Source organism: Hemicordylus capensis, chromosome 3 (genome assembly GCF_027244095.1).
Source record: "Hemicordylus capensis ecotype Gifberg chromosome 3, rHemCap1.1.pri, whole genome shotgun sequence".
NCBI classification, from domain to species: Eukaryota; Metazoa; Chordata; class Lepidosauria; order Squamata; family Cordylidae; genus Hemicordylus; species Hemicordylus capensis.
In genome coordinates, this window is record NC_069659.1 from 272,487,599 (window position 1) to 272,505,074 (window position 17,476).

The 17,476-nt window shown below is 41.6% G+C and overlaps 1 protein-coding gene across 17 annotated transcripts in view; it reads left to right on the plus strand.

Annotated features, from left to right (window-relative positions):
* The window catches only part of ABLIM1 (actin binding LIM protein 1), a 325,523-nt gene that overhangs the window by 293,182 nt on the left and 14,865 nt on the right, over positions 1-17,476 (plus strand). For 10 of the 17 annotated variants that reach the window (XM_053312321.1, XM_053312318.1, XM_053312312.1 and 7 more), the window contains 4 exons: positions 1,328-1,432; positions 3,835-3,882; positions 9,801-9,947; positions 17,375-17,466. In XM_053312321.1, the coding sequence (XP_053168296.1) occupies positions 1,328-1,432; positions 3,835-3,882; positions 9,801-9,947; positions 17,375-17,466 (392 nt within the window). The remainder of the gene's footprint in view (positions 1-1,327; positions 1,433-3,834; positions 3,883-9,800; positions 9,948-17,374; positions 17,467-17,476) is intronic. The other 7 variants (XM_053312316.1, XM_053312319.1, XM_053312315.1 and 4 more) reach the window with 4 other exon arrangements.

Consider the following 17,476-nt stretch of genomic DNA (forward strand, 5'->3'; position numbering starts at 1 on the left):
TACTCCACAGAAATCTCTCTCTCTCACTGCACGTCAAATAATAATGCAGTTTTTGCTAACATTTAGGACTAAAAATTTATCAAAACAAATCCCTTATTTTTTGAGAAGCCACAGGTTTGAGGGTAGGAAGTCATTATTTATCCTGATCCGGATGGTATGCAAATTGAATGAATAGGATCCCCCCCCCCCCAGCATTTTGATATCCCACTCCCTTTTTATCAAGGGATAGTTCACACGTCACTAAACTGGATCGAAGTCTGATACCTGAAAGTAGACACGGGCATTTAGCACAAATATGACCCACAGCTTTGTTGATATTGTTTGTGCTTGAAAACTTAAAACAAATGTTGTATATTGTCACTTATGTGCACAAAGAAAAGAAAATTCCTCTGTGTGCCAGCTATTTAGGCCCACAGAGGGATTTGTAGTGTTCATGATCTGTCCAGTGAATAGAAAAAAATCTCTAGGCAGTTCCATATGACACTTTTGAAGAGTCATGCAGGCCAAATATGCTCATGGACTGAGTGTACAACAGTTGCTCACCTGCCCATAAATCCAATTATTATGGCTGTGTAGTTGGCATAGCAGAGGAAATATACGTACTGTTCTGAGTCCTTATTTTGTCCACTTCATGCACTTCCAATTTTGCACATATGCACTGGATTGGATAGCATGGGAAACTGTCATTCGGACAACTCAGTGCATCTTTCCCCATGTTTTCTTCAAGAGGAGGTCTTCAGAACTATCAGAATGAATAAACTTGATCCCTAATGGGAAAAGAGAATCAGTGCTGGTTTGGAGAACAAGGAAGAGCAACTGTGTAGACATAAATCAGCATAACTCACTGCTTCTTTCCCTCTCACACATGTGATCATTTGATTTGGAGAGACTCTTCTTCTGAGTGTGCAAATAAATTGGAAACCAGCTTGTTTGGGGGTTTGCCAGACACAGCAAACCTTGCCCAATGACCTTGCCAGACACGGTGACTCTGAAAGTGAAGGTCTTCACCCCAGCTGATGTTGAATCATTACCATGTAACTCTCCATTCCTCTTTGCGGCTTGTCCATTTAATACAAATGCATTGTTCCTTCATGCATGCTGTGAATGAGATAATGCAAGCTGCCTGAAATGCGATTCCAGCCTAAGGTGAATGTCTCTCTTAATACAGACTAGCAGTGCTAGCCACATTTCTTGATTATAAACGATATATTTTTGTTGGTTTCCTCCCTGCTTTTTCTTTTATTCCGTCTTTTGGTTTGGGTTTTGAATTCTGCTTGCTTCTTTACTGCTCTTTTTTGTTTTTTGTTTTCCATTCTTCTCATTGGAGGCAATGAGCCGTCCAGCGGTCGGAACTCCCCTGCCCCTTATCGGCCAGACAGCCGCCCTCTAACACCAACTTACGCTCAGGCCCCTAAACATTTCCATGTTCCAGGTAGGAGCTGGCACTGTGTGTCTTGGTGTCCTGTCATAGTGTAGACTGTAGCCTTTGTACCTTTGTCTTGTCTCCATTATTTCATACAGCACTTGTTTATTTTGGGGTGGTTTTTAAAGTTGGAGTACACCATAAACCGTTTTTTTTAAAATGCAGGACTTATTTGTTTGCTTTGAGGGAAATTGGAAAATGCTGGCTTTTGAGCAAATTATACAGTTTAACTGTAAATATTAGAGAATTGGAAAGAGGAATATGCACAGGGTTTGGTAACAGCATAATGTACAGGACCAAAGTCTCTTCCTGCTTACTCCCAGAGTAACATCTCGCCTGTTAGTTCCTGTGTTTCATTGCTTTTAAAGGACAGACAAGGTTCAGGCATTTAGCCATCATTTTGTTTTTCTGTCTCACAATGAATGTGCTTTTCTGTTTGGAACAGTGCTGCTTGGACAGATAGATCATATTTAGTAGCTACAGTGATGCTGTTGGTAAGCTGGACATCATCAGTCTGTGGACTCCTGCCTGAAGAAGTTCAAAAGCTAGCATTTCTTCATTAGTGCAATTGATCTGAGTGAGCTTTAGTTCATCGGCTTTGTTTCTATACACCGTCTGTTAGATATAAAGAATTTTAGGTCTGCTTTAAGCAACATTACTCAAGTTCAGCTTTGTATGTAGAACACTCTCCTTTTGCTCTACTGGTTGCTGCTAACACCATACACACCTTGGTAAGAACCATTTTCTAGAGACCACTGTGGCTAAGGGCTGCTTCTTAAGTTCTGTATACTTCTTAATACCAATAAAAGCACTTGCACAAACATGCACAGTGTAAGTTGAGTGCTCCTTATCTAGGTTGGAATATTCTTTTCCGGGAAGAAATGGAGGTGTATATACAAATGCTACATTCCTCAGGCAGCTTGAGTAATAAAGGAATATATCATTTGCCTGTGTTGGCTGAACTTTGATTAGGTGAGTTAATATGTTTGTCTTGGAGCTCCCTTGTTCCAACATAGTTGGCAGTGTATAGCAAGGTATGTGTGTCTGTTTATACCTGTCCTGTGTCAGTAAGTGGTCTCAGCGGCATTTTCTGTCATGCCTATCAAGTAGAGATGCTCCTCTAGTAGCAGGAATATATCTAACTGTAATTATTTTAGCCACATAACTAGGATTTAGTGCTGACGCCTTCATAGTCATGGATTTTAGGACATGTTCAATGGACTCCACATCTACACTGTGATTCCTGTTCACAAAAGGTAAACACAAAAAACAACCTAAAAAGACTGAATTGCAGTACTTTAGTCATTTAGAATACATGGCTATGGCTAAGGCCATTACTTATAGTCCAGCCATCACACAAAACAACATGAACTGAAGTACACCAATATGTCTAGTATAAGAGGAACGCGTTGTGCAATACCTGCAAGTATCTACCTTAACACTCCAAATTGGCATTATAGCATTCACATTTTTTCTCTGAGTTAACCCAAATGGGAAAATCTCTTAAACCAAAGAATGTTATGTGGTTCTCTTTCCCCTCCACCCCAAATTTATACAGTACCGCATGCTTTCTGACATTTCATTTGTGTATCAAATTTCAACATCCTTGCATTCTTTTATTTTAGAGCAACATGAATTTTCCCTTTATGTCCAAGCAGATAGGTCTTTTTGGGGGTGTGTGGGGTGCGGAGGTGCAGTCAGCCCTATTTAAGACCATGCTAGAGGTGCAGTATACTAGAGTTCTGGGCTTTGAAAACAATTATGTGCCATAAAATACTCCTGAACTTTCATTTTTGCTTTTGGTGATATCTGTTGGTTTTACCACCAAACCAACTAGCATGACAAAAATATCCTGCAGGCTCAACAAAATTTTGTAGAAGATGCTTGTTCTTCAACATGGTAAATTAAGAACCATGTTCTGAAGCTGCTTGTAAATGTGCCTCCTAGCTACATGTGATGTCTGTGGTTGGAGGGGAAATAGATACACAATTTCCCAGCAGTCATTTGGGAGCTATGTTTCCTGACAAATTGCTGCTATCTCCACCTCTGGCATATCTCCTTTGATTGCATTGCCTCTGAATTGTTTCTGTCACTAACAATCTACTAAGAACTTAAACTGAATGGCTCATGCCTTAGGTACATCACTATGTTGCCAACTGAACTGTATGTGTCAAATATTTCATGTCATGTGTCTGTGATATTTTCCCATCTGTGATATGTTTTGTTTTCATCAAATAGTTCTCTTTTGTGTGCTACCAGAGTTGGCTTTCAGAATTCTTGTACCAGATCTTGGTTTGGAACATCCATTAAATTTATTGTTTCATTTCTTCCTCTGCCATCCCCCCACAGCCCACCGTAACTGAAGAGTTTGAAATATTCATACATCTTTGCTTCTTGTTGTTTTTTTACAGATCAAGGCATCAATATTTATAGAAAACCACCTATCTACAAACAGCATGGTAAACCTTATTCTTTCTGTCTTCAAAGTGGGGCAGTTGGCTATATTAAATACCTGCATGGCAGAACAGTAGTCTTACCCTGTGCTTTGTATTCATGTTAGAATTTTGTAACATTAGTTGTTTATTGCATGGATTTCTCAGCTATTACATATTTTTTTGTTTCCTTATCATTTCTCTGATGTAAACAGCACATTTTTGAAAGACGTAAATCAACATTAGATGCCTCACCGCTTTGAATGCAATTTTCCAAAGTAATGTAAATTACCATGGCTAGATTGATGTACAGTACTCTGCAAGAACCCCACAACATACGTCATTTTGGCCTTTGTTTGTAAATTGCCTCTATTTCATTTCCCAAGTCAGAATAGATAGTAGTTGTATCTAAAACAAAAACCTCACATTTCAAATGCAAATTTCCTCAAAGTGGAAATTTCCTCAAATCTTTCCTGAAATATTGATAGGAATGCATTTATTGGAAAGTGGCATTGCCAGTTAAACAGCTCTGTTGGCAACAGTCAGCTTCTTGATCTCTAGTGAAACTGTGGAATAATACTGAGTCCTGTTCAAAAAATCACTCTGCACACACATAAAAGAACCATTTGGATCTTTGGGGCTGTCTTTGCCATTTACATAGCAGCTGGTCTCAAAACAAAGTGTTATTTTTCAAAAGTGGTTTGCCTGAAGAACGGATTGAACACCCACAGTGAGAAGAGCAGAGGAAAGTTTAACTGATTGATTATGTAGCTTCCTTGCATGCACATGCAAAGCTCCTCTGTGTGCTGTTGCAGCAGTTCTATAATTACCAAAGACAAGTATGGAACAAAAAACTGCAATATTTTTAGATTTTCCCTCTTTTTATCTTCTCCCTCTACCCCTTGCTCATACTTCCATATCCCTATCCAGTTGTGGATCTATCCTTGAAAGCAGCTCACATGTTCATATCACTTATTGAATTAGGAACTATGGGTGTAAGCTAGGTGTGTATCCAAGTGAGCATCTGAGTGCAGGTGCCTCTCTCTGCATGGCTTTCAGTGAATTCTGGATGGGGAATACACTTCGATGTATCCACATGCATGACATATTCTAATTCAGTGCAGTGCAAATAAAGCACTCATGGTTCTCAATCTCACAACTGAGATGTACACAGAAGATGGCTTCCAGGTGTGGATTAGTTGAATTGGGACACCTGCTTCTGGGGACGACTGCTGCTCTCCCCTTGTTCAGGCTTGAGTAGAAGGGCTATGGCAGATCTCCACAGAACTGGCTCCTGGGAGAGGTGCCACCCATCTTCTTGAGCTGAGATGCATCCAGTCCCAGCAGAATGGGTTTGGTGGGTTTCCTGTGGAGAAAACTTGGGGTTGGAGGATGCCTGTCTGAGGGGGCATAGTTCTCCAAGGCCAGTTTGTCGTCGCCGTCCTCCTCCTCCTCCTCCTGAGGGGACAGTTCCCATGGGAAGAATTGGGCTTAGAGGAAGTGTGCCCTCAGTTGCATGTCCCCCAGCCCTATTTCCTCCCCACTTTAAGCCACAGTCTTAACTCCCATCCTTGGCCAGCTCAGAGCCCACACCTCATCACTGCCTTTGCTGCCAGTGTTAAGAGAGAGCATGAGAACAATGCATATGTTCAGTCCTGGTTTGGAGGGGCATTTTAAGAACTACATGCTTTTCAAGCATACTTTGACTTTAGAAACCAACTATTTCCCCCATATTCCTACCCCACTGTGTACCCACATACTGACTTTAATATTAGAGACAGTGATGAGAAAAGTCACCTGGTTTCCATTCACTGATATGATGGTCTCTGTGAGTACAGATAAGTCATAATCTAGCGAGCAAATTCCTCTCTCACACACAACTCACTGTTGTTTTGTTAAGACTTGCATGGCTGCCGGTCTTCTTTCCATTGTTGCTTTCTGTGCTTTTATGTAAAGAAAACTGGCTGAAATTGTGATAGGGCTGATTCTTATCTGCTTTTGGTGCTGTCTCAGCACCAGGGGATGTGAATTAATAACAGAGTGTTATTAATACCCACTAAGTACTTTATTCTTCCCACTGAATATCCATGGCAGTCCCTAAGAAATTTGGAATAAAGACTTCTAGATCAAATGACTTGCCTTCTTAGCAGCCATAAGCCCTTGGACTTCTCATTGTACAATTAAGCTCTGACAACAAAGTGTCAAGGAAAGACTTTTCTAAAAATAGCAAAGGTTACATTGCAGTATTTTCTGAAAGAATTTAACTAGGATGGTGATCCTGTGCTGAATACTTAGCAACAGAAAATATAATTAAAGGCTTATGTAAATAGCCGTTGAAGATTCAAGTGGACAAAAGCATATTAGAAAGATTACAAATAACTAGGGATGTGCCCGAATCATTTTGCGCCTCATTAGAGGTGCCAAGACAATTTGAGCTGCCACAGTGAATCATTTAAGTGGGGGGGGGTGTAAGCAATAGCTTTAAAAGGAGGCACGCAGGTCATACTTGCTCCACCGCCAACCGACCACGGTGCTGCCTGTTCTAAAAAGCCGCGCGGCTGCAGTGCTGCTTCCAGCAGCCTGCATGCAGCAGCTGTGTGCGTGCAAATGCCTCAAATTGGCTGCTAAGAGCAGTGCTGCAACCGTGCAGCGTGGCTTTTTAGAACTGACAGTGCCACGGCAGGGGAGCAGGTAAGATTTGTGTGTCTCTTTTTAAAGCTACCACTTTCTGCACGCACACACCCAGCTGCATGAACCCTTTGTGCACATCACTGTAAATAAATCAAAAGAATGCCAAATTGTAGCATTTAAGAGAGTTGGAGTCCTTGACTGATGGGTCTCATGTGGGTGGTTTTAATTTCTAATTATTATTATTACATTTTAAAATCATGCTATTTAATTTTTTCTTAACATTATTTTTATTCCTTTATTATTTGTATTGTATCTACTCACCTTCCATTAACATGTGAATGTTTTACCACTGACCTCATCATTTCTAATACGTAAGTACTGTTTGAAGTCATGCTTTTGTAGACCCCTGCGCAATGAGCCAAGATGGTGGCCACTTAACCATAAGCCTTGCAGTTTGTCAGGAACTTCTGACCCACATGTCCTTTGAAACAAAAGATTGCTGCTCGAGATCTGTTCAGTGTGAAATGCTTGCACAGTTTCCATTTCTTTCAATTTAGCTTATGCAGGAGATGTTCTCAGTTGATTGAGAACCTGTTTGTACAGGAGTCCTTCGGTAGACCAAATGAGGGCTCATTTATATCTCATTTTCTCTTCCCTCAAAGAGACTTCTGTTGTTGGGGCTATGTTGTACTGCTGATCTTGCAACATTATCTGCATGATCTTGCAATCAGTAGTATTTGGCAGCTGGACCAATATGATTCTTCCTTCCAGATAGCACATTTACTGCTGTTGTGACTGCTGTGTGTCACATGCCATGCATGTCACAGGCCTCTATTAGGTATTGTTTACAGTGTGTTTAATAACAAACACGATGACACATCCATAGTGCCCATACTATTCTGTGAATTATTTTGATTGTAATAATTAGAAGTGTAAAAATAAATAAGTAGATAGATAAATAGATAAAACAAATTCCATTTTTAAAATTTATCAACTTTTTAGAGGCTGTATATGCCCATTATACAAGTCCAATATTGCTGTGATTAACACTACAAAGGCATTGTGTCTGCCACACAAAATTTTACCATTTTGCAATCTTTAAAAAGGGGTGGGGGTGGATTTTGTTATTTGAACACTCTTCACTTTGCCGTCTGCTGTGCAGGAAAGTGCACCTAGCTAGATTTTTTCTTCCATTATGTCTAAAGAGAAACGGGCCAGCTCAGATGACACCTGAAGGGCCAATCCAACAGTGCCTCCTTGCTTCCTGTCCCCCAAAATCTAAAGTCTTCTTGCACAAATAAAATCAAACACATTTTAGCCTCAACCTCATGGTTGATATCCTGGATATTTTCCAGGATATCACAAACCATGTGTTTGATACCTACACATAGTGGATTTTATGCACATAGCCTAGCTTCAGATCTGCCATCTCCCCATGGACCTCTAGGCTAGTGTGCTGGGTGGGTGGGAAAGACAAATAGGGCTCACTTCAGAGAGCTGTTCTTGTGGTAGCAAGCATGAATTGTCCCCTTTGCTAAGCAGGCTTGCATTTGAATGGGAGAACAACATGTGTGAGCACTGTAAAAAATTCACCTTAGGGGATGGGGTCACTTTGGGAAGAGCACCTGCATGCTTTTGTGCGGAAGATGCGGAAGGTTCCAAATTCCCTCCCTAGTATCTCCAAGATAGGCCTGAGAGAAACTCCTGCCTGCAACCTTGGAGAAGCCGCTGCCAATCTATGTAGACAATACTGAGCTAGATGCACCAATTATTTGACTCGGTATAAGGCAGCTTTCTATGTTCCATGCAAAGGACGAGATTCACCCGAGAATATAATACGATCTGTCCAGTATGTCTCACTATTGTCATTTTTAAAGGGGATTTGAGGAATTATTCTACCAAGTCTAAAATACATTGAAAGCACACTTTGAGCGATCATGTGATAAGATCTTGTTCAGTTTAACTGAGCATGAATAAGTTATCCAAATACCTTAATGTGATTATATTCAAGCTGATAAATGTGAAATATGAAAAAGACTTTTAAAAAGATTTGAAAAATATGAAAAAGACTTAGAAAAGATTTGGAGGCTTTCAAAAATGCAAACCTGAAATTGTAAAGACAATATATTAGTTAGTTAGTTAGTTAGTTAGTTAGTTAGCTAGTTGTTTATTTACGATCTTAGATCAAACATAACAATATATTAGAAAACACTAGTTTTCTAGTTTATAGCTCCCCACCCGCTTTTGCTTCAAGCACAATGACATCAGCCTAACATGTTGCACTTAACGTTGTAATCCCATACACACTCACTTGGAAATAGGTCACATTGAACTCAGTGGGATTTCCTTCTGTGGAAACATGCCTAGGTTTGTACTGCAAGAACTGCAAGCTTATCCTTGCTGTTGCTTTGCATAGTTTGTCACAGGCATTTTGTGAAATATAATGGATTAGGAGCAGTAGAATACCACCAAAATATTCCTGCCTACTTGCCTTACATGGACAAGTGGCACATTGAATTCATTAAAGATTGTTACTGAGACAAAACCTGGCAAGTAATGCTTGTGTTATTTCAGTGAGCTTGCTCTCCTCACAAGCATTGTTTAGCTGTATGCAGATCTATCATTATTTGAATTGCAGGGCCACCTTGGAAGTGCATTCCTTGTGTTCAGTTCAAACAATTTTATCTCATGGGATGAGCTCAGGAAAAATTGGCTCTGTGGGATTGCCGCAGAAGTTGGTCATGCACAGGGCTGACTTGCTGACATCCGTCATGTCACCAACCCCAAATCCTTCCATCACTGGAGTAGTTTTGTAACTCTTTTTAAAATTGTGTTCCAGTTTGTTGTTTTTTAAAATCAATTAAAAATGAACATTTAAATCAATATATGGGGCACTCTTTTTTTTTTTTTAAAGGTGGACAGACTGACTGAAGCATGTGGGAAGGGCAGAATGATGACTGCATCTGCTTTTGAATTGCTAGTTTGTCTTTCTGTCTTTTACATTGCAAAGGTAGAGGGAAGCTCACTCCATGAGACAACTCCACTGTGACTCTTGATTTAATGTTATGTTTGTATGCACCCAATAAGTGTATTCTTTTAATACAGCACAATATTTTGATGCAGAAGTTGAGGTGGGGGCTTAGATGTGTGGCCCTCAGTTAAGTGGGTGATTTTATCTGCTGCTGACTAGGGGGTATACATAACCAGTACCTATTTGAATTGTAATGAAACTTGAAGTTTTAAAAAAGCATTGATTTTGCTGTAATACAGCAACTTAATCTGATAGCGCTTAAGTTCCCCTGATTGCCATCTAGATGCAGCTGCTCTGGCAGCCCAGAACAAGTCCTCCGATGATATCATCAAGTCCTCCAAGTTCCCAGCAGCCCACGCTCCAGCACCCAACGAGATTCCAAAGATTGAGACAGAATACTGGCCAGGTCCTCCCTCACTTGCGGCTGTAGGTATGGAACAAGAAGTGAAATGGGCAGAAACAACCAAAAAACCCAGCTGGCTAATACCTATAAATAAATTGAGATAGTAATGTTGGAAAGTGTCTGATGGAGGGCGTTTCTGATGGAGGGACATTGCTTACACCTGATTATGGTGTCTTATGGATGTGTGTGTGTGTGTGTGTGTGTGTGTGTGTGTGTGTGTGTGTGTGTGAGAGAGAGAGAGAGAGAGAGAGTGATGGGGGGAATAGTAAACCCTTATCAAAGGGAAAGCCCTCAAACACAAAGCCCCCCAAACTTCATTTTAAACTCCCCAGAGCTCATAAAGAAACATTGGGGTTTAGTTCAGGAGCTTTTTAAAGAAGAAAGACCATTGCAGTGTGCTTGATATTTCCCCCAATTTCCCCTTTTGGAAGGGGCCCCATCCCCCTAAGTATATATTTTTAAAAATTGCTTATTTTAATAGGGATTTTAGACTTCTGTGGGGCACCTTCTGAGAAGGAAAATAGGAAAAATCTGGGTGTGCGTGTGTATGTGATCCTCTGGGCCATGGCCGTAAATATTGTGAGGATTGTGACTATGCAATTTAGTCTACAGAGGCAGACTATTAAAAATGTGCATGAAACACACTTTGAGCTCTGAATGGCAGTACATTCCCCGCACCTTTTAACAAGGAGGAGACAGAGAGCAGGTCCTCCACTTGCCACTGCGGAAGCCATGTGCATGCCAGTGTTGCGGGAGGGCAGCTGGGAGATACCCCGCCAGCACGCAATCTTAGCTGGGGGGACCGCCACTGAACTTTCTGGGGAGGCAAGCAGAGGAGCAGCAGCTGTGGACCTGCTCTCCTCCCTCTTAAAGGTACAGAGAATGTGCCACAATTCAGAGCTCGAAACGCATTTTGTGCACAACTCTACAGGCTATGCCTAAATTAAGTATTTTAAAATAATAATTCTTATCTTGATAACTTCCTTAAAGCCAAGGTGATACCTTGAACATATCAGTGAAGCCTGACTTCTTTCATTGATTTGTTTTTCTTTTCGAACTCCTGCATTAAATAAAAAAAATTTAGAAACTGACAACAAACAGTTCTTGATGGGACAATAAGCACAAATAGCTTTTAAAGTTAATTGAGTTAAAGGTGGTCTGTTTACATCATCATTGTAGCCTGAGATATTTATTTTATTTCCCATGCTATTTTTATTATTTTAAATTCTTTTTAAGCCCACTATGTGTGTCATCATGTCATCTTCTTTGTCCATATGATTCTCCATGACCTACAAGGATACAAGATTAAATAACTAATTATTACTTGATGCACATTAAAACCTGATGCACATGTTACTGTTTGGGCATTATGAAGTCAATATGAGGTTATTTTAGATCCCTTTTGTTTTCTCAGTGTTATATGATCACTTGTATTAAGGCTTGGCTCAGACAGTGATCTGAACCATGGCTTGGATGATTATAGATGAGCCATGGAAAGCCTTTGGTTCATGTGCTCCTCTCTGTGCATGAAAGAAGCCTGAAAGCTTTCACTTTTGTCTAAGGCACAGTTTCCTGTTATGTTTGAACATGGAGAACTGTTTTTATTCTGTCTAGTTAGCACAAGACAGGTCAAACCATAGTTTGGTGTGCTACTTTGTTTACTAAGCACTGCTAACTGAGCAAAGAGGCACCTTTTTAAAGTGTTGATTCTCTTTATTTAGCAAGTGGAGAGCAACTGGCCCTATCCATCCCCAGTACAGAATTCCTCCAGTGGCTGTTGCTGGTGTCTGTCTTGTGTTTCCTTTTTAGATTGTGAGCCCTTTGGGGACAGGGGGCCCTTTTATTTATTTATTTATATCTATGTAAACTGCTTTGGGAACTTTTGTTGAAAAGTGGTGTAGAAATATTCCTTGTATTCGTACTAACTAGAGTTAGAGTAAACTATAGTTTCCTGAGTTCCCACATATTGGGAAACTGTGATTTTGGCAAAAGTGGAAGTGAAAGCTTTCACCCTCCTTCCCTCATGTGCAAAGGAGGATGAGAAGGCGAGTATGTTAATTCGAGGCTTTTCGGTGTTTGTTCTTTTAGTAGCAAACAATGAATTAAATTATTGTCTGAACTAGGCCTAAGATATTTTAACATGTCAGTTTTATGTGGGAAAAGGCACTTCGGGTGATGTTTCCCTTAAAATAATTACTGTATGTAACTGTATCCTAAATATGTTTTCATATAAATTTTAAAATGTGGATGAAATCTGACATATACTATGTGACAACTGAGGGCAAGGGTTCACTGTGGCAGATAAATACCAGATCTGGATCTGGATCTGTCGAGATCCATAAGTATGGGCTTCTGTGCCTCTGCAAGGACCACGCGGTAGCCATGCCTCAGCTTGTTGAGGCATCCAAGCCCCGCCCCCACACCAACAGCATGCTGTTTAAAGGCGGGCTGGACTCCATGTTCCTCAGTTCCTTTCCTACCACCATCACGTCTGGACCTCAGTCTGCCTCTCCTCTCGTTGATAAAGTTCCTCTGAGTTCATCTCTCTTTTAAAAAAAAAAAAGGACGGATATTTAGTGTATGACAAAAATTTTATGGCTGAGAAACTGCGTTTTGATGTTTTGCCTTGGCTTGGCTGATGGACTTCGACTGGCTTTTGACCTGCAGAACAGACCTGAATGAGAATGGATTCGTGGTTTGTATTGAAAATCTCATTTGCTACCAGAGAATCTACACGCAGAACACCTTAGAAACAACCGAACCCTGTACTCCATGGGTTAGAAACCCATGGGGGTGGCTGGCACCCTCTGTTCACTACACCACCACTCACTCTGGGCCACCCCAGAGCCCCCCCCCACCAAGTGCAGTTATGGGATTGCTGAAACCTACATGATTCCCTACAGAGAAAAACCTTAAAGATGCATAAACGTCAACAAATCACCAAAAAACAGCCCTCTGCCAAAATCCTCTGAAAACATTCTGGTAGCTTCCTTGCCCCCCTTGGGCACTACCACCAACCCCACACCACTCTAGGCCACCCCTTTCCCCCTGACGTGAAGCAATACACCTCCATTATACTTTTTGGGGGGAACCTTAAAGACAAGGAAAATTCAACAATTCACCAAATATCAGCCCTTTGCCCAATTCCTCTGCAATTTGGGTGGTAGCCTCCACCCATTAGGCACTGCCACCCAACCCCACTCTTTTGGCCCTGGGACCCGTTTTTTGATCCAAATCAATTTGAATTTGGATTAATCCGGATCCAAATAGAACCTGGGGTGATTCAGATGGGTCAGATTTGGACCCCAAAACAAATCAGGTGTGTTTCGATTCGGATCCAAATCGAAACACTAAAAATCTGAATTGCTCACCCCTACAATACCTTCACTTTACTGTAGGCCACCAAGTCTTCCACTACAATGTTTTGCCGTTCGGATTGTGCACTGCCCCTCGGGTCTTTACCAAATGCATGGCAGTTGTGATTGCCTACCTGAGAACCTGGGGTATTACCATTTACCCTTATTTAGACGACTGGCATCTGATCTCCAGAAACAGAGAAGAGTTACTTTCGCAAATCCAATATGTGTTGTCTCTTCTCCAAGACCTGGGCATCCAAGTCAACTGGAAGAAGTCCCATCTGGATCCAGTGCTGGTGACATAGGGGCAATATTGGACACAGTAACCCATACTTACCAGAAGTCAGATACCTTTGTATCCGGGATCTGGTTCTACTCTTCCAGCAATATCCTCTACAACCAGCTCAGTTAATACAGCACCTCCTTGGCTTGATGGCTTCTTGCAATGCGGTGATGCGTTATGCTCGACTGAAACTACAACTATGGTTTCTGTCAGTTTTCCACCCCAACACAGACAGACAGCAGAAACGACTAGAACTGCCACCACAGATTCTGCTTTCACTGTCATGGTGGTCAGATTGCAGGAACCTCCTGGATGGCATCCTGTTCCAGATACCATCTCCATCAATCTGGCTGATAACCAATGCATCCCTGCTGGGCTGGGGTGCCCACTGCAAAGGTCACATAGTCCAGGGGAAAGGTTCCTGACACCAGGCCCAGTTGCATATCAATTTCCTGGAATTACTGGCTGTTTTCCAGGCATTACAAGCTTTTCTGCCTCTGATACAGGACAAAGTTGTCCAAATACAGCTGGACAATACAACAGCCCAAGCCTTCATCAATCGACAAGGCAGGACTGTGTCTCAAAGCTTGTGTGCCCTAAGTGTTCAACTATGGCACTGGTGTATCCGGCATCACGTCTCTCCACTAGCAATCCACATCAAGGGCCTGGAGAATGTCCTAGCAGACGACCTCAGTCGAGTGTTTCTACAGGACCGTCAACACAAATGAGAGCTCAAGATGGAGTACATAGCTCCCCTCTTTGACCGCTGGATGGAACCGACCATAGACCTCTTCGCGACCTCCTCAAACACAAAGTGCACCCACTTCTGCTCAAGGGCAGGACACAACCCACAATCCCTGGGGGATGTTTTCCAGCTGGATTGGTCCCAGGAAACACCCTACATGTTTTCCCCTCAACCAATAATCAACCGAGTGATGGCCTATCTCCTGGCCTCACCAACATCTGGCATTCTCGTGACACCATGGTGGCCCAGGCAACCATGGTTTCCACAAGTACTCATTCTGTCGGAGAATCGTTACCATCATCTCGCTCGAGTTCTAGACCTCTTGTTCCAAGTCGATGGACATGTGCTCCATCTAGACATTCCCTCTCTCCATCTGACTGTTTGGCGAATCGCATTCTAAACCACATTTTACTCAACCAAAGAAAAGCCTCTACCAGGCGTAATTACTTGGGAAAGTGGCTCAGGTTCAAAGAGCCTGTGGTTTCCTACCAAGACGTGAATCTGTTCAGGATGTCCTCCTTTATCTGACTACCCTGAAGACTCAGGGACTGACCAACATCTCTTTGAAAGTGCATTTAGCTGCCCTCTCATCAAAACATCCGGGATGTGATGGCAAAACTCTATTCTCACATCCAGACATTAAAGCCTTCCTGAAAGGACTCTCAAATGTATATTCGAGAGCCTATTCAAGCCCCTGTGGAACCCTGGGGCATCTCCTTGGTGCTTTCATCTCTTACTCAGGCTCCATTCGAGCCTATGTCTGCACCTATGAAACTTGTTTCCCTCAAAACAGCCTTCTTAGTTGCAGTTACAACAGTGAGACATGTAAGTGAACTTATGGATAGATGAGGATAGATGTTCCATTTACAAGGTTCTATCCAGATAGCCCTGATGCGCCTAGACTCCACTTCTTGCCAAATGTTGTCTCCAACTTCCATCTAAATCAGGACATCATCCTGCCAACATTCTTCAGAGATCCGGCGATCTCTTTAGGACATTCCATGTATGCCCTGGATGTGTGCAGGGTGCTGCTCTTCTATCTGGCATGAACTAAGGATTTCCGATCTTCTAACCGTCTCTTCGTAGCCTACAAAGGCACGGCCAAGGGCTCCTGCATTTCAAGGCAAAGGTTATCAAACCGGCTGGTCAAACTCATCTTGTTCACCTACAAGTTGCAAGGTAAGACTCCTCCAGAAGCTATCAAAGCCCATTCCACTTGGGCTTACACTTCGTCAGCTGCACACCTCTCAGAAGTATCTTTTGCAGACATCTGCAAAGCAGCTACATGGTCAACAGAGATACCCTTTTTAAAACATTATACGCTCTGCTGCCTAGGCTAATTTTGGGAGACGTGTACTTGAATGGGTACACCCATACTTATGGATCTCGACGGGTCCTGATCCAGATAAACAGCTTGCTCACCTGTACCTGATGATCTGGAAGAGATCTGTTGACAGCCATAAGACTCTCCCAAACCATTCCTCTGCAGTAGTGCTCTGCTGTGTGCGTACTTGTGTGCAGGCCGTAGCCTATCCCGTCAACATGGATGAACTCACCTGTGTACCTGGATGGTCAACCTCCACGGTGGTCATCTAAGAACTGAGGAACATGGGGGCAGGGCTTGGATGCCTCAACAAGCTGAGGCATGGCTACCACATGGTCCCTGTGCAGGCGCAGAACCCATTACTTATGGATGTCAACAGATCTCTTCCAGGTCATCAGTTACAGATGAGCATCCTGATTTTCTGCCATATTAGGGTGCATGTCAATAGCATATATTGACCATATGAAACTAACAGCAAAAGGATCTCATACCTATTTCACCAAATCCAAAAGTACAATTTGAATTGGAGCTAAGGCTCCAGTTTGGGGATCTTTAAAGTCAGGCTGTAAATGGTTCTAGCATGGAATTGGTAACTTTTTCAGAAACCTAAAACAAAATTTTTAAGTTTTTCAAAAAAGAAATTACCTGCTCACATGTACTAAGTTTGAAAATATTTTAGGAATGTTTGCTACAGGTTCAAAACCCACAGCAGAGTTTTCATAGTGCTTAACTAGATGTTTTATACATCTGTGTATTTAAACCCAATGTTTTTGATAAGGAAAACTAGCTTCAGGAGCGAGCATTTTTTTGGCAGGCAAGTGACGGGTGAGGGGGGGTGCTGAAGTCTTTTACCGCAAGTTACCCTCTCCCAAGGGCTTCCTGATGTGTGCGGATATACACACTTCTTGAGCTCCATGTACCACAAAGGAGCTTGAGGGGAAAATTGCAGTAGAAAATGACGGGCAGGGAAGGAGCTAAGTGCACGCACACACCTGCCACTTGTTTACTGAAAACTATTTCATTGTTAAAACGAGTTGTTGGTTTCAATACATACATAAGAATGTAATGGTTTAGGTAATTCCTCATGGTCAGTGATGACAGCCTCTGCATCCTATGTCCCTATACATCCATTGTTCCCCCAAATTGCTTATACTCATATAGTTAACCCTTGCTATTCACATTTCCAATGTTTCAGTCCAAATTCCACCAGTCCTGATCTTTGCAGTTACAATACATGGCAGAATAATAAAATCTATGGATTAATAGAATTAATCTCAGATCACAGAATCTGTAATTTTATGAGTTGCAGAATAGCAAGTATTTTGGTCAGATAGTATATATGAATGGTCATGATTAGAATAGAAATCATTTATGTTGCACTTCTAATTTGCAAAGTGCTTTACACCTTTTTTTCATATTTGCTCTCACAAAAACCCAATAAGGTAGGTCAATATTATTCCAGTTTTGTAGATAGAAAACTAAAGTTGGGATATTGTAACAATCCTTCTTTATCCAAGTCCAAATCTTAATCCAATAAAGTGATTCAGGAAATGATTACATTATATCATAATTATTTTGATGCAAAATTGGGGGGATGCAACAGTGTTAATGCATATCATAGTGTTTTTAGTAAAACATTTATTTTATGGATTCAATAAGAAAACCTAAGAAAGTATGGATAATAGTTCTCTCCTTATGTACATTTGTGCAAGAAGCTGTCTTTGTGCTGTGGTTTTGTTGAACTAGGTTCTGACATGAGGCGCAGATCCACTGGCAGAGATGAAGAACTTGAGGAGCTTCAGAGGCGTCGGCAACTACAGGAGGAACAACTGATGAAGGTAGTTATCG